Source organism: Bufo bufo, chromosome 6 (genome assembly GCF_905171765.1).
Source record: "Bufo bufo chromosome 6, aBufBuf1.1, whole genome shotgun sequence".
Lineage (NCBI taxonomy): Eukaryota > Metazoa > Chordata > Amphibia > Anura > Bufonidae > Bufo > Bufo bufo.
In genome coordinates, this window is record NC_053394.1 from 174,735,761 (window position 1) to 174,762,752 (window position 26,992).

The window sequence follows — 26,992 nt, forward strand, 5'->3', positions numbered from 1 at the left end:
GCCGTGATGACGGCATCTGATAGCTGTAATGTCCGCGATCGGTTTTCTTGCTGGTCACGGACTTTAGCTACAGGCCTCTGCTTTTTGAAACAACAGAGACCCTCCGGCCATTGCACCCGCTGCACGCGCAAGCGGGCCACATGTTCAAAGATCACACCAGCAACATACATGTACGAAAAGAAGAAAAAAAAAGAAGAAGAAGAAGAAGAATAAAGAGCCACCCAGTGTATACCCCTTAAGTGCCTAGAACATTAGGAAAAAATCTCAGGAGAGGATCACATTAACACCTTTCCAGCTGAATTAGATCACAAACAGTGAGGGTTGCTTTAACCACTCATATTTTTGGATAGAAATCAGGTATTATTCCCGAACCTGCTATCATTCCGATGTAGTGGAGATAATGCTGTGATCCTGATCTTGTTTTAAAGCTTAGACTTTCAGCTTTCAAACAAAACAATATATCTAGGAGCTCCAGATCCAAAGATATGAGTAGTTAAAGCAGCTCACCCCACGCATCCTGCTGCCTGAGCTCTCCAGATAGTCAGCGGTCTCTGCTGAAAAAGCCTAGGCAACCCTGGCGCACATCTTCCCAGCAGGCACTCAAGCGCTGAAATAGTGCTGCGGGACCCTGCTGATGTACAGTATAAGACATCAGGCCAGTGCATAAACACAGTTACTGTGGACTATAAAGATTATTTTCTTGGGATGGTTACCTATTTAGAAAGTTTTATCATTTGTGCTGTTTGCTACAGAGGAACAACATTCTGCATTTCATTTTCAATGGCATAGTATTGCCAAAATGAAAAACAGCAAAGAAAATTCTAAGTAAAATGCTTTCAGTTATTATTGATTTTAAAAATACCACTTTCTGATGGAAATGTCCCTTTAAGATTAGAGGACCTGTCTCAGAAAATGTTTACACTGAAAAGTCTCACATTGGTAATCTCAAAATCTTACTTCTTGTCATGAATTTTCATATGTCTTACTAAGTTGGACTTTTTATTAAAATTCTTTTTGCACTTGGCGCATTCATACAATGTTAGCTGCTTGTGCAGTTCAGTGTAAATCTTCTCATCTTTGTGGATCTGACAATGCTTACGCCAGCTCAACCTGTTGGTGAACTTTTCTTCACATTTGGAACATGAAAAATATTTTACGCTGGTATGAATTTTTTTCCGATGGAAGTCAAAACATGATTTTGACCTAAAGATTTCTCCACAGTCATCACAAGTTAAAGGTTCCTCTCCTGTCTGGGTTTTTTGGTGGCGAACCATATTTGACTTTACAGAAAACACTTTGCCACAGTCAGCACAGGCAAATGGTTTCTCTCCTGTGTGGACTCTCCGATGTGCAACCAAGCTTGACTTGTCGTTAAAGGCTTTACCACATTCTAAGCATGAAAACGGCTTTTCCCCAATATGACGCTTCTGATGGGCGACTAAGCTCACTTTACTAACAAACACTTTATGACACTCTGGGCAAGATATTGGGTTATCAGCCTCATGAATCTTCTGGTGGGTCAGTAGATCAAATTCATTGGAAAAATATTTTCTACATCTAGAACAAGTAAACACTTTATTTCCCTTATGTAGCTGCTGGTGTAAAAAAAGGCTCACTTTCCGCTTAAAACCTTTAGGACATTCGTTGCAGTTAAAGGGTGTTTCTCCCCTGTGGGCTGCAATATGCTTATTTAGAGCTGATTTATCACTAAAATGCTTCTTGCATTCAGGACAGGCAAAAGGCTTCTCCCCCGTGTGGATTCTCTTATGTGTTTCCAGATGGGATTTATTTATAAACTGCTTTTTGCAGTGAGGGCAGGTATATAACTTCTCACCGGTATGAAGTCTCTGATGTCTAATCCAGCTAACAACATTCAGAAAACACTTTCTGCATTCAGGACAAGAATACAGTTTATGGTCGTGGACTTTTTGATGGGTCAGAAAGGCTTCCTCTGAAGGAAAGAATTCTTTACATTTCCGGCAAGAAAACTGGTTTTCAACTTCATGCTTCTTTTGATGCACCAAGAGATGAATTAGTTGCACAAAGCTTTGATCACAAACAGAACATGAAAATGGCTTTTCCCCTGTATGGATCTTCAGATGACGGGTGTAGTTGGAACGCTCTGTAAAAGATCTACCACAGTCTGAACATACAAATGGTTTCTCGCCTTTATGGATTCTTTGGTGGATTTGGAGATGGGAATTATTAAAAAAACTTTTTCCACACTCTGAGCAGAAGTATCGTTTCTCTCCTGTGTGAATTTGCCAATGTCGGTCGAGACGTGATTTGCTGATAAAACATTTTCCACAAGATGAACATGAGAAAGGCTTCTCACCTGAGTGTGTTCTTTGGTGTACAACCAGGTGTGCATCGCGCAAGAAAGCTTTGCCACATTCAGAGCAAATGTGCTTCCTTCTTTTTTTTGAATTTATCTGATCTGTTTCAGAACTTGAGATGCTACTGGTGGTTTTGACATTTTTCAAACTACCAGTAGATACACTATCACTGTCATTTTCAACTGGTTCTATTGAAGCAAGGTTGTCATTGGATGGACACTCCGTGATGTTTTGTTCAACTTCAGGTGCATTAAAGCAGTTATTATCCTCTTCTAAATGTTGGTCTGAAAAATTGAAGGACCAAAGCATATGGAAATAATACTTTTATTTATATAAAACGGATTTAAAAAAACCTCTCTACATAAAATGTTAACAACTGAAAACTAGTGGACATAGCAAAACTGTTTCCTTAAAGGGGTTGTCACTTCAGCAAATGGCATCTATCATGCAGAGAAAGTGAATACAAGGCACTTACTAATGTATTGTGATTGTCCATATTGCCTCCTTTGCTGGCTTCATTCATTATACACTGCCTGCACACTATAGGAAGAAATGCCAGCCTCTGTGGTGGCCAGGACCATGGGAGCACACATAGGCATGCATGGTCAGCAGCTCCCATCCTGGCCACCTCGTATCTGCGTTGCAGCAGTGGCTGTAACACTTGGAAACAAGAAGTAAATAATGCAATGGAAAAATGAATGAAGCCAGCAAAGGAGGCAATATGGGCAATTAACTTTGTCTACAAGAAAAATGCCATTTGCTGAAGTGAGACAACCCCTTTAATCAAATTCTACGTAGATGGCTGTTCCTTTAACACACAGCTCTATCTGGTTATGAACCACCTTTAAATGAGAGGTGGGTTTGAGTCTTAGGGTACTTTCACACTAGCGTTTTTCTTTTTCCAGTATTGAGTTCTGTCCTAGGGGCTCAATATCGGAAAATAACTGATCAGTTTTATCCTAATGCATTCTGAATGGAGAGCAATTAGTTCAGGATGCATCAGGATGTCTTCAGTTCAGTCACTGTACGGATTTTGGACAGAGAAAATACCGCAGCATGCTGCAGTATTTTCTCCGTCCAAAATTCCAGAACACTTGCTGAAATGCCGAATCCGGCATTATTTTACATTGAAATGCATTAATGCCTACGTGTTCCGGAAAAAAGTATCTGGTTTTGCGGTCTGTGCATGCGCAGACCTTTAAAAATGTGAAAAAGATAAATACTGGATCAGTTTTTCTGGATGACAACCAGAGAGATGGATCCGGTATTGCAATACATTTGTGAGACGGATCTGCATCCGTATCCGTCTACAAATGGTATCCGTTTGCATACAGAATGCCGGATCCGGCAGACAGTTCCGGCGAAGGAACTGCCTGCCGGAATCCAGCGACACTAGTGTGAAAGAACCCTTACTGGTAATTAAAGATATGAGCAATTTAGATGACTCTCATCCTAGGGTTGACTGCCAAGTTTCATTAATACTATAACATCCGTGTTGCCACTGTGGTTTAAGGGACACAATCAAAATTTATGTAAATTACCGGGTGATTAAATCACAGTAAACACCCAAATGAAAACAATTGTTTTGCATATCGAATAAAGTGTATACTGGACACAATGCAGATTTATCAATGTATTGCACCAGTTTGGTAGAATAAATACAATAAAAGAAATGCAGTTCAGCAGAATGCTACAATCATAAAAAAAAACAGCATCACATACTGTTCATCCAAATGTGTTTAAAAAAAAAAATGGTAAGGGCAGCAGAGTTGGGGAACAAGGAGAAACAGAAGGATGCCAGAAAGAGCAGGATGCAAAAGAGGAAAACAACATGAAAGAGAAGAACTCCAAGAAGTAAAGGTAGAAAGAGAATAATGCCAAGGAAGAGTACAAGGAGAAAACAACAAGAATATGAAGCAGGATGCCAAGAAGGAAAACAAGGAGAAAAAGAAGGATACCATGGAGTAGTAAAAGGAGAAAAAGAGGAAGAACGCCAAGGGTGAGTACAAGAAAGAGAAGAATCGTGCCAAGGAGGAGAACAAGGAGAAGAGAAGAAGGATATTATGGAGGAGAACAAGGAGAAATTAAAAGGATAACGCAAAGAAGGAAAATGAGAAAAGGGATGTGAAAGGAGAAAACTAAGAATGAGAAGGACAAGGATAAAACATAGAAGAGGATGGATACGCTTAGGAAGCAGAAGAAAAGTGAAAATAAAAAGGACATAAGGAGAAGGAATGAGATGAAAGAAGATGACTGAGAATTAGATCAGAAAAAAATGAAAAGACTAAAAAGCAGAAAATGGCAGAGAAAATAAAAAAATACAAATCAGGAGAATGAGACGATACAAAGGAGAGTGGTGGCAATGATGAGGAGGTAGAAGAAATAATAGAATGAAAAGAGGAAGAAAGTAACACAAACTGACTCACCTATCTCCTCGTTATTTACTTTCACCTCATTGATATCCACCACTTCATCATGTGCTTGCTCTGATATAAGGTTCTCCTGGTTTGTGTCCTACAGAACATGAAATGTTACACAAATTGTAAAGGAGAGATCCTCATCCTACAGACATTGAACTACAAAGAGTGCTAAAGTAGAGTCCAAGGGGCACATTTATTAAGTCCGGTGTTTTAGATGTTGGTCTTAATAAAGGTCCATAGCTGGCGGTGGATCCGCCGAAGTTATGAAGAAGCGCAGGCCTCTCCATAACTTTAGAGCATCCAGTGCCAGTTCTAAATGTAAGACAGCTTCCTAGCTGTCTTACATTTATACCATTTTCTACGCCCAAAACAGGCATAAAAAATGATGAATGAGATGGGCCTGCCGGCCCTTCCCCACCCACGACACAGCCACAATTGTGGACAAGGCATGAGCGGGGAAAAGTCGCAGATAGCAGCAAACCTAACTGCTGTGCCGCCATCTGCACCTGAAATATGCCTAATTTAAGCATATATCAGATTAGTAAATTATAATAATGACCCCCCAATTCTTTGTGCATTCTTGCATAAAATATTTATAGATCACATTGATATAGGAAACTATTTTATATTTCACTCCAGGATTATTTCCCCAATGATCCCAATTAAAAATGTACAACAAAAAATATATATTTCATAAGACTGGAACCTATACCATATAATGTCCCAGCGTTCCAAGCAGCCCTCACCTCTCCAGTCATCAGCTCAATGATCTTGTTGGTGAGTTCGAGGATCTTCTCATTAGTAGTTTTATTATGTGTAAGTAACTGAAGTGAAGACTCTGTGATAAGGTTCTGTGTCCTATAAGATTCTCCATATACATAGTGGCTATTGCTAGATGTTACACATTCACTTGATGTCTTCACAGGACCATAGGTCTAAATAACAAGACAAATATTATTACTGGAGTTTTCCGGGAATATTATCTATAAAAGGAAGACCTTTAACCTGTTACGGACACAGGGCGTACAGGTACGCCCTGATGTCCTGGTACTTAAGGACACAGGGCGTACCTTTTCCGATCACCGCCGCGAGGCACTCTTAGTGTCTGGCCACTGTTAGCGCATCGCACACCCCACCGCTGATCAACTTCGGACGGTTGATCAGCGATTTAGAATTTTTTTATTTTCTTTTTTCAAATTTTTTGCCCTTTTTTTAGTTAGTCTTTTTTTTTTGTCTGTTAGGTTTAGGGTGAGTTCGCGAACACCCGTGCCCCCACACACACCGAATAAAGATTTACACGCACACACACTCCCCTATGGCCCGCCAGATGTTCTCGGCCGAGGAGGCATACGCCCAGCTTGCCTCCGACTCCGAGAGTCCTAGTTAGGACGAGGATGACCTTACTTTCCTGTTGTCATCCGCGTCCTCCTCAACATCTAGCGAGGATGATGAGCCCCCAAGGCGGCGCAGACGCCGCCAGGCGGAGCAAGGGGACCGCCATGCTAGGGACCCTGTGGCCCATCCTAGTACGAGCAGCTCTGGGGCTCGTACTAGTTTTCTGGCCCACCAGGTAAATCCACCGGACCCCCCTGCCGGTGAGCTTGTCTGGTGTACCCCAGAGCGATTTGAGCCCGTGATTCCTGATTTTGTAGGCCAACCAGGAATCCAGATTTCCACAGTGGGCTTCACTGAATATGACTATTTTAGTCTTTTTTTCAGAGACCACTTTGTAAATCTAATGGTGGAGCAAACAAACCTGTATGCCCAACAGTTTGTTGCTCAACACCTGGGCTCCTTTTTGGCTAGGCCCGGTGGCTGGACCCCGGTCAGTGCAGCCGAGATGAGGACATTTTGGGGCCTCGTGCTGCACATGGGCCTAGTCAAAAAAAACTAGTGACAGGCATTACTGGAGCGGGGACATCCTCTACCAGACCCCACTTTACAGTACGGCCATGACACGTACCCGGTTTGAGGCCATCCAGAAATGCCTGCATTATTCAGATAATGCAGCATGTCCCCCCCAAGGTAATCCTGCCTATGACCGCCTGTACAAAATCAGGCCGGTCATTGATCACTTTGGGGCCAAATTTGTACAGTACCTGGAAGGGAGGTCGCGGTTGATGAGTCACTCATTGCGTTCAAGGGGAGACTCATTTTCCGCCAGTATGTTCCCTCAAAGCAGGCGAGGTATGGCGTGAAGCTGTACAAACTTTGTGAGAGTACCTCAGGGTACACTTACAAGTTTTGTGTGTACGAGGGGCGAGATTCCCGTATTCAACCCCCAGAATGTCCCCCCACTCTGGGTGTTAGCGGGAAACTTGTGTGGGACCTTATGAACCCACTGCTAGATAAAGGTTATCACCTGTACGTGGATAACTTTTATACTAGTATCCCCTTGTTCCAGTCCCTCGCCGCCAGATCCACGTCCGCTTGTGGGAATGTGCGGAAAAATCTATGCGGCCTCCCTGCCCACCCCCTCCAGGTACCTATCCCCAGGGGTGAGACCTATGCCCTTACCAGTGAAAACCTGTTGCTGGTCAGACATAAGGACAAGAGGGATGTCCTTGTACTGTCCACAATTCATGGTAACGGCATCACCCCTGTCCCTGTGCGAGGTACCACGGCAACGGTCCTCAAGCCAGATTGTATCGTCGGCTACAATCGGTATATGGGAGGAGTTGATCTCTCTGATCAAGTCCTCAAGCCATGTAATGCCATGCGCAAAACCCGGGCATGGTACAAAAAGGTTGCGGTCTACTTGGTGCAGGTTGCCTTGTACAAATCTTTTGTGCTGTCCCGAAGCGCTGGCAACACAGGGAAATTCCTTCAGTTCTATGAGGCAGTCCTCAAGGACCTGATCTTTTCTGACCGGGAAAGAGCAGGCCTGAGTACCTCGGGAACTGGAGGCGCCCGGATTGTCCCTGGCCAACACTTTCCAGGTGTGGTCCCCCATACTGGAAAGAAAGGACGGACCCAAAAAAAGTGCAGAGTGTGTCGCAGGAGCGGGATACGGAAGGACACCATTACTCAGTATGACACGTTCCCCGATCATCCAGGCCTCTGCATTGACGGTTGCTTCAGGGAGTACCACACTTCCATGGAGTACTAAATTTATATCCCAATTTAGCCACTGACAATCGGATAAAAAACTGGTTGTCAGACTTGACTATGGAGATACTAAAATGTTTTTTTTTTGTTTATAAAAAGATATTATAGTGAAAACATAAATAAATAAATAAAAAAAGTAGACATCTTAGGTATCGCCGCGTCCATAAGAATCTGCTCTATAAAAATACCCCCCCTAACCTCTCAGATGAACATGATTAAAAAAATTTTTTTTTTTAAATGGTGCCAAAAAAGCAATTTTTGGGCAAATTTTCCAATTTTATCAGTTTTTTTTCCAATAACAAAGTAAGGGTTAACAGCAAAACAAAACTTTATATTTATTACCCTCATACCGCAGTTTACAGAAACATCCCATATGTGGTCGTAAACTGCTGTATGACCAAACGGCAGGGCGCAGAAGGAAAGGAACGCCGTATGGTTTCTGGAAGGCAGATTTTGAAGGCCTTTTTTTTTTTGGCACCATGTCCCATTTGAAGCACCCCTGATGCACCCCTAGAGTAAAAACTCCATAAAAGCGACCCCATCTAAGAAACTACACCCTTCAAGGTATCCAAAACTGATTTTACAAACGTCGTTAACCCTTTAGGTGTTCCACAAGAGTTATTGGCAAATTTCTGGTAACCTTGCCTCACAAAAATGTAATATAGATAAACCAAAAATCATATGTACCCTAAAAATAGTCCCAACAAAACTGCCACCTTATCCCGTAGTTTCCAAAATGGGGTAAATTTTTTGGGAGTTTCTACTCTAGGGGTGCATCAGCGGGGCTTCAAATGGGACATGGTGTAAATAAACCAGTCCAGCAAAATCTGCCTTCCAAAAACCACATGGCGCACCTTTCCCTCTACCTCTACGCCCTACTGTGTGCCTGTACAGTAGTTTACGGCCACATATGTGGTGTTCCTGCAAACTACAGAATCGGGGCAATAAATATAGCATTTTGTTTGACTGTTAACCCTTGCTTTGTTACAGGAAAAAATGGATTAAAATGAAATTTGAGAATTAACATTTTTGGGCAAATTTTCCATCTCCATTTGCCAATAACTCTTGTGCAACACCTAAAGGGTTAACAAAGTTTGTAAAGTCAGTTTTGAATACCTTGAGGGGTGTAGTTTCTTAGATGGGGTCAGTTTTATGGAGTTTCTACTCTAGGGGTGCATCAGGGGGGCTTCAAATGGAACATGGTGTAAATAAACCAGTCCAGCAAAATCTGCCTTCCAAAAACCACATGGCGCACCTTTCCCTCTACGCCCTACTGTGTGCCCGTACAGTAGTTTACGGCCACATATGGGGTGTTTCTGCACTCGCGTGAGAAAAATCGCGCATGTTTGGTACCCAAACCCGAACTTCTTCACAGAAGTTCGGGCTTGGGATCGGTGTTCTGTAGATTGCTATTATTTTCCCTTATAACATGGTTATAAGGGAAAATAATAGCATTCTGAATACAGAATGCATAGTAAAATAGCGCTGGAGGGGTTAAAAAAATAATAATAATAATTTAACTCACCTTAGTCCACTTGATCGCGGAGCCGGCATCTCCTTCTGTCTTCATCTTAGCTGTGTGGAGGAACAGGACCTGTGGTGATGTCATTCCGGTCATCACATGATCTTTTACCATGGTGATGGATCATGTGATGGACCATGTGATGACCGGAGTGACGTCACCACAGGTCCTGTTGCTCCACACAGCTAAGATGAAGACAGAAGGAGATTCCGGCTCCACGATCAAGTGGATTAAGGTGAGTTAAATTATTTTTTATATTTTTTTATCCCTTCCAGCGCTATTTTAGTATGCATTCTGTATTCAGAATGCTATTATTTTCCCTTATAACCATGTTATAAGGGGAAATAATAATGATCGGGTCTACATCCCGATCGGCTCCTAGCAACCGTGCGTGAAAATCGCACCGCATCCGCACTTGCTTGCGGATGCTTGCGATTTTCACGCAACCCCATTCATTTCTATGGGGCCTGCGTTACGTGAAAAACGCACAAAGAGAAGCATGCTGCGATTTTCACGCAAAACGCACAAGTGATGCGTGAAAATCACCGCTCGTGTGCACAGCCCCATAGAAATGAATGGGTCAGGATTCAGTGCGGGTGCAATGCGTTCAACTCACGCATCCCGTGTGAAAGAGGCCTTAGGGAAAATGGTTTCATTATGAATGGAATCTCATTGTCTGACATGTGCTTGAGAATAAAATGTTTCCATTTATTGAACAATTTATGAGTGGATCGTTCTTTTGACTGAAAGGTCGCCAAATGTTCTAGATGAAACAACTGTTTTAGTTGTGTAAAGATAGTGCAAAATGTGGGGATTTCAGGTTGCAGCCATTGCTGTAAGATACATCATTTAACAACCATACAAATTGAATGAAAAAGATCAGGAAAGCTTCCCCCATCATTTTCTGAAAAAGGAACAACATTGGGGTCAATTTCAATTTTCTCCCCCATAATTTCTCCCCCATATCACCCACCTCAGACCAGAGCTGTCTACTACTGGAACACGTCCAAAGTCCATGAAAAAGGTCTGTATGACCTATATGACATTTAGGACAGTGTGTTATACGGGTTTGAGCGGGTGAGAAGGTATATTGAAACCAAAGATGGCCCTATGGATAATTCTCAACTGAGTGTCTCTCCATACCTCATTCATTATATGCTTCCTAACTCGCAACCATCCCTTATGCATCAATTGTGTAATGTTTACTAAACCCAGCTGCTCTTCCCATTTTTGAAAACTTCCTTCTCTATCATTTAATAGTTCTTCAGTTCGCAATCTGTAATATAAATGGGAGACTGAAGTTCTCCCTCCCCCCAGCTCCAATATTTTGTCCAAAATATTATGTTTTATTTCCTTGTGAACCATTAGTAGATTTGAGTGTATGGCTGCCTTTACTTGAGCATATTGTATAGTTTGAAAAGGGGTAAGAGAGAATTTATCTATCACTTCCGACTCCCTAAACCATCTGGGCTCCACGGGATGTAGCAAGTGCTTGACCTGTAGGATTCCCTTTAATGCCCATTCTTTGAAAAGACTATTTGTATATCCTTGTGGAAATTCTTGGGCGCTTGCCGTGCCAAAGAAAGGTTGTGAAAGCTTTGTTTATCCTATTTATGTCAGCATGCTTCAAGAGAATAGGTATAGTTTGTAGGGGATATAATAGTTTAGACATTGACATTATTTTGAGGAGATAATTTCGGCCCATTAAGGCTATAGGGAGGTTGTACCATTGTCTTAACTCCGTGTGCCATTGTCTTAACTCCGTGCGGATCCACAAAACACGGACAGCGGCAATGTGCGTTCCGCATTTTGCGGACCGCACATTGCCGGCACTAAGAGAATATGCCTATTCTTGTCCGCTATTGCGGACAACAATATGACATGTTCTATTTTTTTCAGGATCGGAATTGCGGACCCGGAAGTGCGGGTCCGCAAGTCGTGCGGCCCCATAGAAATATATGGGTCCGCAATTCCGTTCCGCAAAATGCGGAATGGAATTGCGGATGTGTGAATGGAGCCTTAGCCTGTAGATGGATTCCAAGGTTTTACCTATCTTGATGCCTAGATATTTGATAAATGACTTTGCGACTGGTATATTCTCCACTGTTTTCTCTCCTCCTCCTGAACCGGCACTTTGCAAAAAGAGAATTTCACTTTTGGAATAATTTATTTGCAGTCCTGAGGCAAGGTAACAAGAAATAGCTGTTTTGGCACCGTTTTTATTTTTTGTTATTTACAACATTCATCTGACAGGTTAGATCATGTGGTATTTTTATAGACCAGGTTGTCACGGACGCGGCGATACCTAATAGGTATACTTTTTTTTTATTTATGTAAGTTTTACACAATGATTTCATTTAAAAAAAAAATAAAAATCATGTTTTAGTGTTTCCATAGTCTGAGAGCCATAATTTTTTCTGTTTTTGGGCGATTACCTTGGGTAGGGTATGATTGTTGCAGGATGAGATGACGATTTTAATGGCACATTTTTGGGGTGCGTGTGACTTTTTGATCGCTTGCTATTACACTTTTTGTGATGTAAGGTGACAAAAAATGGTTTATTTAGCACAGTTTTTATTTTTTACGGTGTTCATCTGAGAGAATAGGTCATGTGATATTTTTATAGAGCCGGTCGATACGAACGCGGCGATACCAAATATGTATACTTTTTTTTTTAATGTAAGTTTTACACAATAACAGCTTTTTTCAAACAAAGAAAGTGATGTTTTAGTGTCTCCATATTCTGAGCCATAGTTTTTTTTATTTTTTGGGGCGATTGTCTCAGGTAGGGGCACATTTTTTGCGGGGTGAGGTGACGGTTAGATTGGTACTATTTTGGTGGGCAAACGCCTTTTTGATCGCTTGCTGTTGTACTTTTTGTGATGTAAGGTGACAAAAAAAGGGTTTATTTAGCACAGTTTTTATTTTTTATTTTTTACGGTGTTCATCTGAGGGGTTAGGTCATGTGATATGTTTTTAGAGCCGGTCGATACGGACGTGGCAATACCTAATATATATACTTTTTTTTCCACTATTTTTTACTAATTTTTTCTAACTTTATTTGGGGAACTTTATTTTTTCAACTTTTTTTGATCTTTGGGGGGTATATTCCTTTACAATGCATTCCAATACTTCTGTATTGGAATGCATTGGCTGTATGAGTAATACTGTGTGTATTACTCATACAGCTTCCGGGGCCTGTGAGATCCAGGGGGTTGGATCTCACAGGCTCTTCACCGGAAGGCAGCGCGATGCCTTCCTTAGACATCGCGCTGCCTTCCATGCCATCGGGTCCCCCCTACAGCCGCATGGGGACCCGATGGCACCGCCCGATCGCCGCCGCAAACCGCAGGTCTCAATTGCCCTGGGGTTTGCGGCGATCGCCGATACGGGGGGGGTCACATGACCCCCCCCCCCCCCCGGCGTTGTGACAGGATGCCCGCTGAATGATTTCAGCGGGCATCCTGTCCCGATTAACCCCCGCCGCGCCGCAATTGCGGTTTAAACCCGTGACGTACCGGTACGTCATGGGTCCTTAACCCCTTAAGGACACAGCCCTATTGCACCTTAAGGACCAGTCCATTTTTTGCAAATCTGACCAGTGTCACTTTAAGTGCTGATAACTTTAAAACGCTTTGACTTATCCAGGCCATTCTGAGACTGTTTTTTCGTCACATATTGTACTTCATGACACTGCTAAAATTGGGTCAAAAAAGTTAATTTTCTCTACTTCTGTAATACATAGTAATACCCCCAAAAATTGTGATAACTTTACATTCCCCATATGTCTACTTCATGTTTGTATCATTTTGGGAATGGTATTTTATTTTTTGGGGATGTTACATAGCTTAGAAGTTTAGAAGCAAATTTTTACATTTTTCAGAAATTTTCCAAATCCCACTTTTTATGGACTAGTTCAGGTCTGAAGTCACTTTGTGAGGCTTACGTAATAGAAACCATCCAAAAATGACCCCATTTTAGAAACAACACCCCACAAGGTATTCAAAACTGATTTTACAAACTTTGTTAACCCTTTAGGTGTTCCACAAGACTTCATGGCAAATGGACATAAAATTTAAGAATTTTGATTCTTTGAAAACTTTTCCAATATAATACATTTTTTCCAGGAACAAAGCAAGGGTTAACTGCCAAACAAAACTATGGGTTGCCCTGATTCTGTAGTTTGCAGAAACACCCCATATGTGGTCGTAAACTACTGTTTGGCCAAACGGGAGGACATAGAAGGAGGGGAACGCCATATGGTTTTTGCAAGGCAGATTTTGCAGGACCATATATATATTTATACCATGTCCCATTCTAAGCCCCCCGTTGCACCCCTAGAATAGAAATTCCAAAAAACTGACTCCATCTAAGAAAGTACACCCCTCAAGGTATTCAAAACTGGGTTTAAAAACTTTGTTAACCCTTTAGGTGTTCCACAAAAGTTAATGGCAGATGGAGAAATTTTGGAATTTCTATTTTTTTGAAAATTTTCCATTTTAACCCTTACTTTATTACTGGAAAAAATGGGTTAACAGCCAAACCAAACTCAATATGGGTTGCCCTGATTCTGTAGTTTGCAGAAACACCCCATATGTGGTCGTAAACTACTATTTGGCTAAACGGCAGGACATAGAAGAAGGGGAACGCCATATGGTTTTTGGAAGGCAGATTTTGCTGGACTGGTTTATTTACACCATGTACCCTTTCAAGCCCCCTGCTGCACCCCTAGAGTAGTAACTCCATAAAAGTGACCCCATCTAGGAAACTACGGGATAAGGTGGTTGTTGTTTTGGGACTATTTTAGGGTAAATATGATTTTTGGTTGCTCTATATTACACTTTTTTGAGGCAAGGTAACAAAAAATTTAAATTCTAAAATTGTTTCTACATTCGCTATTTAGTTTTGTGGAACACCTAAAGGGTTAACAAAGTTTGTAAAGTAACTTTTGAATACCTTGAGGGGTGTAGTTTCTTAGATGGGGTCACTTTTTTGGAGTTTCTAGTCTAGGCTACATCAGGGGGGCTTCAAATGGGACATGGTGTCAAAAAAACAGTCCATCAAAATCTGCCTTCCAGAAACCATATGGCGTTCCCTTCGTTCTATGCCCTGCCGTGTGGCTATATAGCCATTTACGACCACATGTTTCTGCAAACTACAGAATCAGGGCAATAAATATTTTGTTTTGTTTGGCTGTTAACCCTTGCTTTATTACCGAAAAAAAAGGAAATTTTGCCAAAAAATTGGTGTTTTGGCACCGTTTTTATTTTATATTTTTAACGCTGTTCATCCGAGGGGTTTGGTCAAATGTTATTTATATAGGGCATTCTTACGGACGTGGCGATACCTAATATGTCTACATTTTAAATTTTATTTTGATTTTACACTATATTATCATTTTAGGAACCAAAAAATTTTTTTTTGTATCTTCATAGCCTGGGAGCTAGTTTTTTTTTTATTGGCACTAATTGGGGGTGCATATGACATTTTGATCGCGATGCACAATATGTATGGCTCTCAGACTTTGGAGACACTAAGCAGGCATCCTCAAACTGCGGCCCTCCAGATGTTGTAAAACTACAATTCCCACCATGCCCTGCTGATGGCTGTAGGTTGTCTGGGCATGCTGGGAGTTATAGTTTTACAACATCTGGAGGGCCGCAGTTTGAGGATGCCTTCACTAAAACTAATATTTTTGGGGGGAAAAAATTGTTTCCGTGTCTCCAAAGTCTGAGAGCCATAGTTTTTTTTATGTTCTCTATGGGACTGTTGGGGATTATAAAAATTTTGTACTCCATGGAAGTGTGATACTCCCTGAAGCAATCGATAACGCAGAGGCCCAGATGATCGGGGAAAGTGTCACATTGAGTGGTGGTGTCCTTCCGTATCCCCCTCTTGTGACACACTCTGCATCTTTTTTGGGGCTGGGGGGGCAAGTGGCAGGGGGGGTCTAGGGTCTCAAAGCTAAAAAACAATAAGTTTAGATAAAGTTCCCCCCCCCCCCCCCTAACCTTTCCCTTCTATCTCTGCCTAACGGTGCCTCTCCCTCACTGACCCTAACCTACCTGCAGGGTGATGGGTGCAGGAGGGTGATAGGTGCCGATGGGGGGGAATCGTAGGAGCCTGGTGAGGACGGTGCTGCAGGGTGCAGGTGCTGAACAGGAAGAGGAGGGGAGAGAGGAGCGCTGGAAGTTTGAATCTCGCACCTCTCTCCCTGCACCAATCAGCACCCTGGACAGCGACATTCAGCACCACGGCCAGCACCGCCTTTTCCAAATGTTCGTACTGTGATTGGTGTTGTGTAATCACACCACCGATCACAGTCTTTTTCCGGTTCATCGGGTCGACGGAGACCCGAATGGACCGGAAACGCAGCAAACCGCAGGTCTGAATTGACCTGCAGTTTTCTGCGATCGCCGATACGGCGTTGTGACAGGATGCCCGCTGAATGATTTCAGCGCGCATCCTGTTCCGATTAACCCCCGCGGCGCCGCAGTCGCGTTTTAAAGCCATGACGTACAGGTACGTCATGTGTCCTTAAGGACTCGGGAAACATGCCGTACCGGTACGTCATGTGTCCGTAAGGGGGTAAGGACTCGGGAACCATGCCGTACCGATACGTCATGGGTCCCCCTAAGGCAGGCATGGCCAACCTGTGGCTCTCCAGCTGTTGTAAAACTACAATTCCCACCATGCCCTGCTGTAGGCTGATAGCTGTTGGCAGTCTGGGCATGCTGGGAGTTGTAGTTTCGCAACATCTGGAGAGCCTCAGGTTGGCCATCCCTGCCCTAAGGGGTTAAAGGGTTTCTACCACCAGATTTTTAGATTTTTCGCTGACTGACACTAGAGATCTGCTAGTGTCTGCACTACCTAACAGTGCTCTTGTATCCCCTTCGTCTGCTGCCGTTAAGCTTAAAAACATACTTTTATTGATATGCAAATGAGCCTCTAGGTGCTATGGGGGCGTCTTTTCAGCACCTAGAGGCTCCGTCTACTCACTATTTCTGCCGCCCACCGCGTCCCTCCAGCCCGCGCGGCTCCTCTTGATTGACAGCCAACCTCGCTCCATCTCGAATTCCAGCACCTTCACTGCGGTCCGACAGTCACTGCGCCTGCGCCGAATACAGAAGCGCACGGCGCAGGTGCTGGAATTCGAGATGGAGCGAGGTTGGCTGTCAATCAAGAGGAGCCGCGCGGGCTGGAGGGACGCGGTGGGCGGCAGAAATAGTGAGTAGACAGAGCCTCTAGGTGCTGAAAAGATGCCCCATAGCACCTAGAGGCTCATTTGCATATCAATAAAAGTATGTTTTTAAGCTTAACGGCAGCAGACAAAGAGCACCGTTAGGTAGTGCAGACACTAGCAGATCGCTAGTGTCAGTCGGCGAAAAATCTCAAAATCTGGTGGTAGAAACCCTTTAAAGAAGGGAGGATAACCGCCAGCCTATTGGCTAAAATTTTAGATAACAATTTCATATCATGGTTAATCAGAGAGATTGGTCTGTAAGCGGAAGGGTACTCCGGATCCTTCCCTTTTTTGTGAATTAAGGTAATCAAAGCTGTGTTCATATGTTCAGAGATAGTTTGTCCTTCTACTATAGAAGAATACAACGTAGCGAGCACAAGAGATATTTAAGTATTTAGGGCCTTATAAAAATTAGCAGAGTATCCATCAGGACCAGGTACTTTGCCAGAGGGGAAAGCTTTTATAGTGGACTAGATTTCCACCGCCGTAATTGGGGCATTTAAATTTGTGAGTTGTTGTTCCGAAATTTTGGGGAGGGATGAGGCCTCCAAAAATGCCCTACCCTTTCCCAAATCTCCCTCTCTCCTCTGGTAGAAGCGATCAAAGTAATCTCCTAGAAGGTTGGTTATCTGCTGCGGTCTGCACTCCCTAGCCCCATCCCTTCCCTTAATGCAGTGTATTTGAGTCCTTAGGCGCCTGCCTTTTGCTAGAGATGCTAGCAATCGTCCTGATTTGTGCCCAAATTTGTGCATTTTAATGTCAAATTTACCTTTTCTTGAAACTTTCTTGCTTGTCAGCCCAAATATCAAACTCTCTCTGCGCCAACACCCATTTACCTTTTGCCTCTGGGGTCTGAGCGGAGAGAAAGTCCACATAAGAGGACCTAAGAGACTCGCTGGCTTTTTGAAAGCGTTCTCTTGCTAGTTTCCTAATGGAGGATGTGTACGCCAACAGACACCCTTGGAGTACCGCCTTGCCATTCTCCCAAAATAGCATTGGCGACTGAATATGGCCTTTGTTATCGTCCACAAACTCCATCCACCATCCCTGTAGTAATTTATGGAAATTTTCATCCCGTTGCAGGAAGTCAGGGAATCTCCAGATATATTCATTCCCCCTGGGATACTGATCAGTAAGATCTAGGAGAAGAGGGGAGTGATCCGATATTACCATGTCTGAAATGACAACATCAGAGACTCTCGGGAGTACCCCAGGGGATATGAAAACATAATCAATTCTAGACCAACTGTCATGAACATGTGAGTAATGCGTGAATTCTCTATCCTGCAGGTGGAAAAGCCTCCAACAGTCTTGAAGAGAAGTATTAGTGGTGAAATCTGACAATGTCACCTGCTGCTTTTGGGTTTTATCACTTTTCCTATCCTCCCGTGAGTTCATGACTAAATTAAAATCTCCCCCAATTAATTTCTTTGGATGAGAATAATTAAGTATCTTATGACTAACAACCTCAAGAAAACCACGCTGGTTGTGATTAGGAGCATAAAAGGTTGTACAAGCTATAGTGGCCAAAAGTGCCAGATATATAAATATATGCAACATCCTTCCTTCTTTGTCTGTGTCTACAGAGTGGGTCACGTGAGAGAGGTGAGGCGCTATGAGGATCAATACACCCGCTTTTCTACCCACTGCCTCAGAACCCTGTACCTCACCTACCCATAGTTTTTCCATTCTAGGGAAGTCATCCTTCAGTAGATGGGTCTCCTGCAGCAGCACAATATCCGTCTTCAATCGCTTTAGGTGACGCAGAATTTTCATACGCTTGTTTGGGGAGCGCAACCCCTTAACATTCCATGAAACAATTCTCATGATACACCGCTGCAGGTAGAGCCATGTCCAGAAGTTGTATACGTGTAAGAAGGATGATGTCCCTCACAAGGGTCACCTCTCAGGAAGGGGTCACCTCCTAGCGGGGCTCCCCCCTCCACAGTCAGGCCACTGACATGTTGATCCCATATTTGCAGAGTGTAAAACCAAAAGCTTACAGTATAATAAACTGAAAAAACAAAACTGTAGAACATAGAAAAAACATTAGACAATAACATATCGTCAAGTGACCTTCCTTTTTTCTGGTACTTGCAGCAATAACCTCACCGCCATTCCTTCAACTTAGATCACAACCTGCAACAACATTTTCCTACCCCACACAGGACAATCCTTTTGATCTTCAGTAGTTGGCAAGATGATATCTGGCTGAAAGTCTTTTCTCTTTGGGAGAATTACGAACACTTGACTGGGAGCCTGTGGGGATACGGTTCCAATCTTGACGCCCGTGCGGCACTTCAGAGGTCCTCCGTCTGGTTTCATCTTCTTTCATTACTGCACCCCCATCTTCTAGGAGTCGTAAATAAGTTTCTGCTTCTTTTGGATCCACAAATTGGCAGATTGCACCGTCGCCTTAATTCACTTTCAACACTGCGGGGTAAATGAGTTGAAACTTGACCCCCATTTTATGCAGACCTGAACAAACACCGCTAAAGGCTCTCCTTTTCCTTGTGACTTCAGCAGAGTAATCGGCAAAAAGGAGCGTTTTGTGGCCCCTCAGGATCAGCGGCTCCCTTCTCATTCTATAGGCCCACAAAATGTCCTCTTTATCCAAATAGTCCAAGTATTTACCGATGACTTGGCGTGGTCTTTGGTTTGAATGAGCTGGATACATATTAGGCAGATCTTTTAAAGGGCCCACTCTGTGCGCTCTCTCCACTCTTCTTTTTCCAGGTAGTCCCAAATCAGTGTCAAAGAGGCAACGCAACTCCTGAGGCGGCACCGATTCAGGCACCCCCACAAGCCTCAGGTTACTTCTCCGGGACCTGTTTTCTAGGTCCTCAACCCTCTCATGAAGGCGATTAGCCAGCTGCAATAAATCAGTGAATTTAGCGGAAACGTCTGCAGAGTCCTCTTCCAAACATGCCACCCTTTGTTCCACCTCCTCAAACGATGGTCATGCAGGGCGACCTCTTCTTGCAGCTTATTCAGCGCTGCTTGTACGGTATTAGAGAGGGAGGCTATTATATCAGGGGCTGCTTTGCCACTTCTATGGCCAATAGCCTAATGTCCACTATACCTCCAGTAGATTCGAATAGATCCGCCTGTGTGTCTGCAGGCGCGCTGTCCTCTCTCTCTGGTGCCTCGTGCGAGAGGGGGTTGGCACCATCTTTGATTGTGCACGGCCGTCTGCGGAGGAGATGCTGCAGCCGGAGGAACAGGTCTTTTGCCCGCTCCGGAGAAGGTAGCGCTCCATACAACTGAGGGAGCAGGTGAGTATTAAGTTATCTCCCTTAATGTCAGGGAGGATACGGGTGCAGAGCGGGACTGGTAAGTGTTAGCGGCGAGGAACTAGCTGCCACACGTCCTCACATACCAGCGCCGGAACCGGAAGACCATAAAATCAGTTTTGAATACCGCGAGGGGTGTAGTTTCTTAGATGGGGTCACTTTTATGGAGTTTCTACTCTAGGGGTGCATCAGGGGGGCTTCAAATGGGACATGGTATAAATAAACCAGTCCAGCAAAATCTGCCTTCCAAAACCCATACGGCGCACCTTTCCCTCTACACCCTACTGTGTGCCCGTACAGTAGTTTACGGCCACATATGGGGTGTTTCTGCAAACTACAGAATCGGGGCAATAAATATAGCATTTTGTTTGGCTGTTAACCCTTGCTTTGTTACTGGAAAAAATGGATTAAAATGGAAAATTTGCCGAAAAATTTAAATTCTCAAATTTCATTCCCATTTGCCAATAACTCTTGTGCAACACCTAAAGGGTTAACGACGTTTGTAAAATCAGTTTTGAATACCTTGAGGGGTGTAGTTTCTAGAATGGGGTCATTTTTGGGTGTTTTCTATTATGTAAGCCTCACAAAGTGACTTCAGACCTGAACTGGTCCCTAGAAATTGGGTTTTTGAAAATTTCTGAAAAATTTCTGAAAAATTTCAAGATTTGCTTCTAAACCTTGTAAAGTTCCCAAAAACTAAAATGTAATTCCCAAAATGATCCAAACATGAAGTAGACATATGGGGAATGTAAAGTAATAACTATTTTTGGAGGTATTAGGCTACTTTCACACTAGCGGCCGGACGTATCCGACAGGGTGTTCACCCTGTCGGATCCGTCCTTCCGCTATTTCGCCGTGCCGCCGCTCCGTCCCCATTGACTATAATGGGGACTGGGGCGGAGCTCCGGCGCAGCATGGCAGTGCACGGCGAAAGGCCGCCGGACTAAAAGTCCTGCATGTCCGACTTTTTATTCCGCGGCCTCTCACCGCGAACAGCCGTACTGCGCCGGAGCTCCACCCCCGTCCCCATTATAGTCAATGGGGACGGAGTGGCGGTCCGGCTAAATAGCGGAAGGAAGGATCCGACAGGGTGAACAGCCTGTCGGATCCGTCCTGCCGCAAGTGTGAAAGTACCCTTACTATGTATTATAGAAGTAGAGAAATTGAAACTTGGAAATTTGCAATTTTTTTTCAAAATTTTGTATTTTTTTATAAATAAAAATGAATTTTTTTTACTTCATTTTACCAGTGTCATGAAGTACAATATGTGACGAAAAACAATCTCAGAATGGCCTGGATAAGTCAAAGCGTTTTAAAGTTATTACCACTTAAAGTGACACTGGTCAGATTTGCAAAAAATGGCCTGGTCCTTAAGGTGAAATAAGGCTGTGTCCTTAAGGAGTTAATATGCATTGTCTCCTGAAAGTTTCAAACTTACATCTTTTCTGCCACTCCCGTCCTGCACCCTTGCTCCATTCCTCAATCTTCTGATCCTTGGCTTGTTTTCATCTGGTAGGGACCTGGACATAACACATGTGCTGCTGCATACAATGACAGAATTTAGCGGAACTGGAGTGCCAGGCCATGATTCGGCAGTGACGTGCCACTTGGGGACACATCACCATTGAAGCCAGTCAATGGCTGCAGAAGTACACAAGGTTATGTCCATACCCCAGCAGGAAGAAAACAAAACAGGGACCAGAAGATGGAAGAACGGGAGCCCACAAGCAGGACCAGAATGACTGGGGCAGGAGGAAATGCAGACTCGGGACCTTCCGTTGTTACCTAATATTCCTGGAAACCTTTAAGTAATGTTTTGTGTAATTCACTACTACTTCATTGTGATATTATTTCTCACCTCTCCAGTCAGCAGGAAGATGATCTCCAGGGCTATGTTTAATATATTTTCTGTTAAGTGATTTGTGTCCCTCTCCATCCCAGTCTATCTGGGGAAAAGATCAGGTCTTGTCTGAAGAGAATCAGCTCCAGTGTGTTCCTTGCAAATAGAAAAGTCATTAAAAAAAACAACAAAAGGTAATAGTAAAACACAAAACCAACATTCAGTAGACAACCAACCAAGCCCTACTAATAGGTCAAGACTAGCATTTTTGCTGTGGAACATCTAACCCAAGTTATTTGTAAAATCCTTCAGTATAATGAAGAATAGGAATAACCTCCTTGAAGCGAAACGGTCAGTATGAGTGGCTCTTGGAACCCCCCACAGACTGATTGACAGCTTCCCTTGTATCACTGTCACTCGTCCTGCACAAAACTGGTTATCATCACTTCCCGCTGCCTTGGTTGCTCATTTATCGCACATGACTTGGACACCTCCAAGGACTGCAGTACTGGATATAAGTCTTAATTCAGTTTAAAGCAGCGCTCCAACCAAAATGAAAAAAAATAATAATAATTACAGGCGGGTGCGTTTCTGTATAAAAAAAAATATAGAAATAAAAACCATCATTCACTTTTTGAAAGTCCCACCATTTCAACACTACGGCTCCTGTCCCCACCAGACTGGAAGTGACAACGCTCCATACCCATTCAGATGACTGCTCCATTCAATCACTGGCCATGTGCCAGAACGGCAGGTGACTGCTCAGTCTATGTGGTCACGTGCTGTTCTTGTACATGTCAACACAGAGGACTGGATGCAGCGGTCACGTGAATGGAAAAGAAGCATCATCACTTCTGTTCTACCAGAGATTGCAGCCACGGCATTAGAATGCCAGGCTTTTCAAAAGACGAGGGTTTTTTTTACACCCAGCTCCACTAATTAATTTTGCATTTTGGTTATACAGCCCCTTTAAAGAGGATCTGTCACCTTGAATTCACCATGTAATAATTCTAGAGCATCTTTTCATATCATTCTATGTTGTACCATTCTACCAAAAGTGTATAAATTGCCAGCAGTCTGCAATAGAGGTCCATCTGGGTGTCACCAGTTGTGGATGTTTGCCTGCACAGCCTGCCACTGGCAGCACTGACTGGATAGTATCAGTCTGTGCAGGTGCCCCTCACCTCCAACTAGTAAATCCAGACCTTTATTGCACACTGTTGGCAATTCATACATTTCTAGAGGGAATAATAGTAGAATGGTACAACACAGTCATAAGAATAGAGGATCTGAAATTGTTATTACACGGGGAATGCAAGCAGTTACTAAAACAGAGGTATCAGGAGAGGGGACAAGTCCTTTTCAAGTTCAAACCTCATTGATTGGTGTACCTGTAAGCAATTACATTATTTTAAAGGGGTATTTTGGGTGTGTAGAATATTGATGACCTATCCTAAGCATAGGTCATCAATATCTGATCGGTGAGAGTACGACACCTGGCACCCCAGCCAATCAGACCAATCACTGAGCTGTACATTGCATAGAGGCTGCACTCTGTACATTGCATAGAGGCTGCGCTCTGTACACTGCATAGAGGCTGTGCTCTGTACGTTGTATACAGGCTGTGCTCTGTACATTGCATAGAGGCTGCGCTCTGTACACTGCATAGAGGCTGCGCTCTGTACACTGCATAGAGGCTGCGCTCTGTACACTGCATAGAGGCTGTGCTCTGTACACTGCATAGAGGCTGCGCTCTGTACACTGCATAGAGGCTGCGCTCTGTACACTGCATAGAGGCTGCGCTCTGTACACTGCATAGAGGCTGTGCTCTGTACACTGCATAGAGGCTGTGCTCTGTACACTGCATAGAGGCTGTGCTCTGTACGTTGTATACAGGCTGTGCTCTGTACACTGCATAGAGGCTGTGCTCTGTACGTTGTATACAGGCTGTGCTCTGTACGTTGTATACAGGCTGTGCTCTGTACGTTGTATACAGGCTGTGCTCTGTACGTTGTATACAGGCTGCGCTCTGTACGTTGTATACAGGCTGCGCCCTGTACGTTGTATACAGGCTGCGCCCTGTACGTTGTATACAGGCTGCGCCCTGTACGTTGTATACAGGCTGTGCTCTGTACGTTGTATACAGGCTGCGCCCTGTACGTGGTATACAGGCTGCGCTCTGTACGTTGTATACAGGCTGCGCTCTGTACGTTGTATACAGGCTGTGCTCTGTACTTTGTATACAGGCTGTGCCCTGTACGTGGTATACAGGCTGCGCTGTGTACGTTGGATAGAGGTTGTGCCCTGTACGTGGTATACAGGCTGCGCTCTGTACGTGGTATACAGGCTGTGCTCTGTACGTTGTATACAGGCTGCGCCCTGTCCGTTGTATACAGGCTGCGCTCTGTACATTGTATACAGGCTGCGCCCTGTACTTTGTATACAGGCTGTGCCCTGTACTTTGTATACAGGCTGTGCTCTGTACGTTGTATACAGGTTGCGCCCTGTACGTGGTATACAGGCTGCGCTGTGTACGTTGTATACAGGCTGTGCTCTGTACGTTGTATACAGGTTGCGCCCTGTACGTGGTATACAGGCTGCGCTGTGTACGTGGTATACAGGCTGCGCTGTGTACGTTGGATAGAGGTTGAGCCCTGTACGTGGTATACAGGCTGCGCCCTGTACGTGGTATACAGGCTGCGCTCTGTACTTTGTATACAGGCTGTGCTCTGTACGTGGTATACAGGCTGCGCCCTGTACGTTGTATACAGGCTGCGCCCTGTACGTTGTATACAGGCTGTGCTCTGTACGTGGTATACAGGCTGTGCTCTGTACGTTGTATACAGGCTGTGCTCTGTACGTGGTATACAGGCTGTGCTCTGTACGTTGTATACAGGCTGGGCTCTGTACGTTGTATACAGGCTGCGCCCTGTACGTTGTATACAGGCTGCGCCCTGTACGTGGTATACAGGCTGCGCTCTGTACGTTGTATACAGGCTGCGCTCTGTACGTTGTATACAGGCTGTGCTCTGTACGTTGTATACAGGCTGCGCCCTGTACGTTGTATACAGGCTGCGCCCTGTACGTTGTATACAGGCTGTGCTCTGTACGTTGTATACAGGCTGCGCCCTGTACGTGGTATACAGGCTGCGCTCTGTACGTTGTATACAGGCTGTGCTCTGTACTTTGTATACAGGCTGTGCCCTGTACGTGGTATACAGGCTGCGCTGTGTACGTTGGATAGAGGTTGTGCCCTGTACGTGGTATACAGGCTGCGCCCTGTATGTGGTATACAGGCTGCGCTCTGTACGTTGTATACAGGCTGTGCTCTGTACGTTGTATACAGGCTGCGCCCTGTCCGTTGTATACAGGCTGCGCTCTGTACATTGTATACAGGCTGCGCCCTGTACTTTGTATACAGGCTGTGCCCTGTACTTTGTATACAGGCTGTGCTCTGTACGTTGTATACAGGTTGCGCCCTGTACGTGGTATACAGGCTGCGCTGTGTACGTTGTATACAGGCTGTGCTCTGTACGTTGTATACAGGTTGCGCCCTGTACGTGGTATACAGGCTGCGCTGTGTACGTGGTATACAGGCTGCGCTGTGTACGTTGGATAGAGGTTGAGCCCTGTACGTGGTATACAGGCTGCGCCCTGTACGTGGTATACAGGCTGCGCTCTGTACGTTGTATACAGGCTGCGCCCTGTACTTAGTATACAGGCTGCGCTCTGTACGTTGTATACAGGCTGTGCTCTGTACGTTGTATACAGGCTGCGCCCTGTCCGTTGTATACAGGCTGCGCTCTGTACATTGTATACAGGCTGTGCCCTGTACTTTGTATACAGGCTGTGCCCTGTACGTTGTATACAGGCTGCGCTCTGTACATTGTATACAGGCTGCGCCCTGTACTTAGTATACAGGCTGTGCTCTGTACGTTGTATACAGGTTGCGCCCTGTACATTGTATACAGGTTGCGCCCTGTACGTTGTATACAGGCTGCGCCCTGTACGTTGTATACAGGCTGTGCCCTGTACGTTGTATACAGGCTGTGACCTGTACGTTGTATACAGGCTGTGCCCTGTACGTTGTATACAGGCTGCGCTCTGTACATTGTATACAGGCTGCGCTCTGTACGTTGTATACAGGTTGCGCCCTGTACATTGTATACAGGTTGCGCCCTGTACGTTGTATACAGGCTGCGCCCTGTACGTTGTATACAGGCTGCGCCCTGTACGTTGTATACAGGCTGTGCCCTGTACGTTGTATACAGGCTGTGCCCTGTACGTTGTATACAGGCTGTGCCCTGTACGTTGTATACAGGCTGTGTTCTGTACATTGGATAGAGGTTGTGCTTGGTATTGCAGCCCAGGTTCATTCACTTCAATGGGACCACACAGACTATGTGACCAATGAATGTGATGCTACAGTGCCCTGGCCTCTTCAAACAGTTGATCGCAGTGTGTGCTGGGTGTCAGACCCCCACCAATCAGATATTGAAGTCCTATCCTGAGGACAGGTCATCAATATTCTGCTCCCAGAAAACCCCTTTTAATCTTGTTTGAAGGGTTATACCCACTTTAGACACTGATGGCATAATGCTCGGCTATTTTCAGAAGTAAACCCGTCCTGCATTCTGATGTCCTCCCTGGTTCTAGTGATATATTACTGCTTATCCAAAAGGGATAACTGTGCCAGGTTCTGGGACTGATGGATACTGGCACAAATCCCGGAGAGTTGTCTTAGTGCCACCCATATAATGCTGGGGGAATGTAGCACTACAGACATCTTACAGCTGTGTACTGGTGCCACATCCCAGCTTCCATACAGGTCAGGTACATGCAATAGACGTGTGCATCCTGTATCGTAGCCACTATCCATACCAGTCCTGACATACCCATGCAGCAGTGCCCATAAACCTCTACAACTCACACCCTGGCGCCCTTCGGTCACTACAGAGAGAAGTCTCAAATTGGGCGGCGACTTTGTATACTGACATACTGGGACGGCGACAAGTGTGGATGGTGGACAGAAGGGGAGAGAATGATATCCCAGCATGAGTGGCTCCTGCCCTGCACTTTGCGTACAATCTCAATCTAGTCCTTACACCACTCCCCCGGACCCGAAGACCCCACTGACCTAAACGCACTTACTTCCTATCACTTGCAGCCTATTTAACGACGGCCGTAACGTCACTTCCTGTTAGTGGATGTAGCCACGCCCCTATTCCAG

General features: G+C 44.4%; 1 protein-coding gene across 3 annotated transcripts; it reads right to left on the reverse strand.

The window, feature by feature from the left end:
• LOC121005205 (gastrula zinc finger protein XlCGF26.1-like) lies at positions 1-26,992 on the reverse strand. Of its 3 annotated transcripts, none has more exons than XM_040437797.1 (5): positions 26,914-26,992; positions 21,781-21,918; positions 5,503-5,691; positions 4,763-4,850; positions 1-2,620 (listed from the first exon to the last, which is right to left on the reverse strand). In XM_040437797.1, exons 2-5 carry the CDS (start codon positions 21,856-21,858, stop codon positions 954-956), a joined length of 2,022 nt encoding a protein of 673 aa, XP_040293731.1. In that variant the 5' UTR covers positions 21,859-21,918; positions 26,914-26,992; the 3' UTR covers positions 1-953. The 3 variants fall into 3 exon arrangements, with proteins under 3 accessions (XP_040293731.1, XP_040293732.1, XP_040293734.1); XM_040437798.1 differs by lacking the exon at positions 26,914-26,992 and adding an exon at positions 26,774-26,867; XM_040437800.1 differs by lacking the exons at positions 21,781-21,918; positions 26,914-26,992 and having other exon boundaries at positions 5,469-5,566.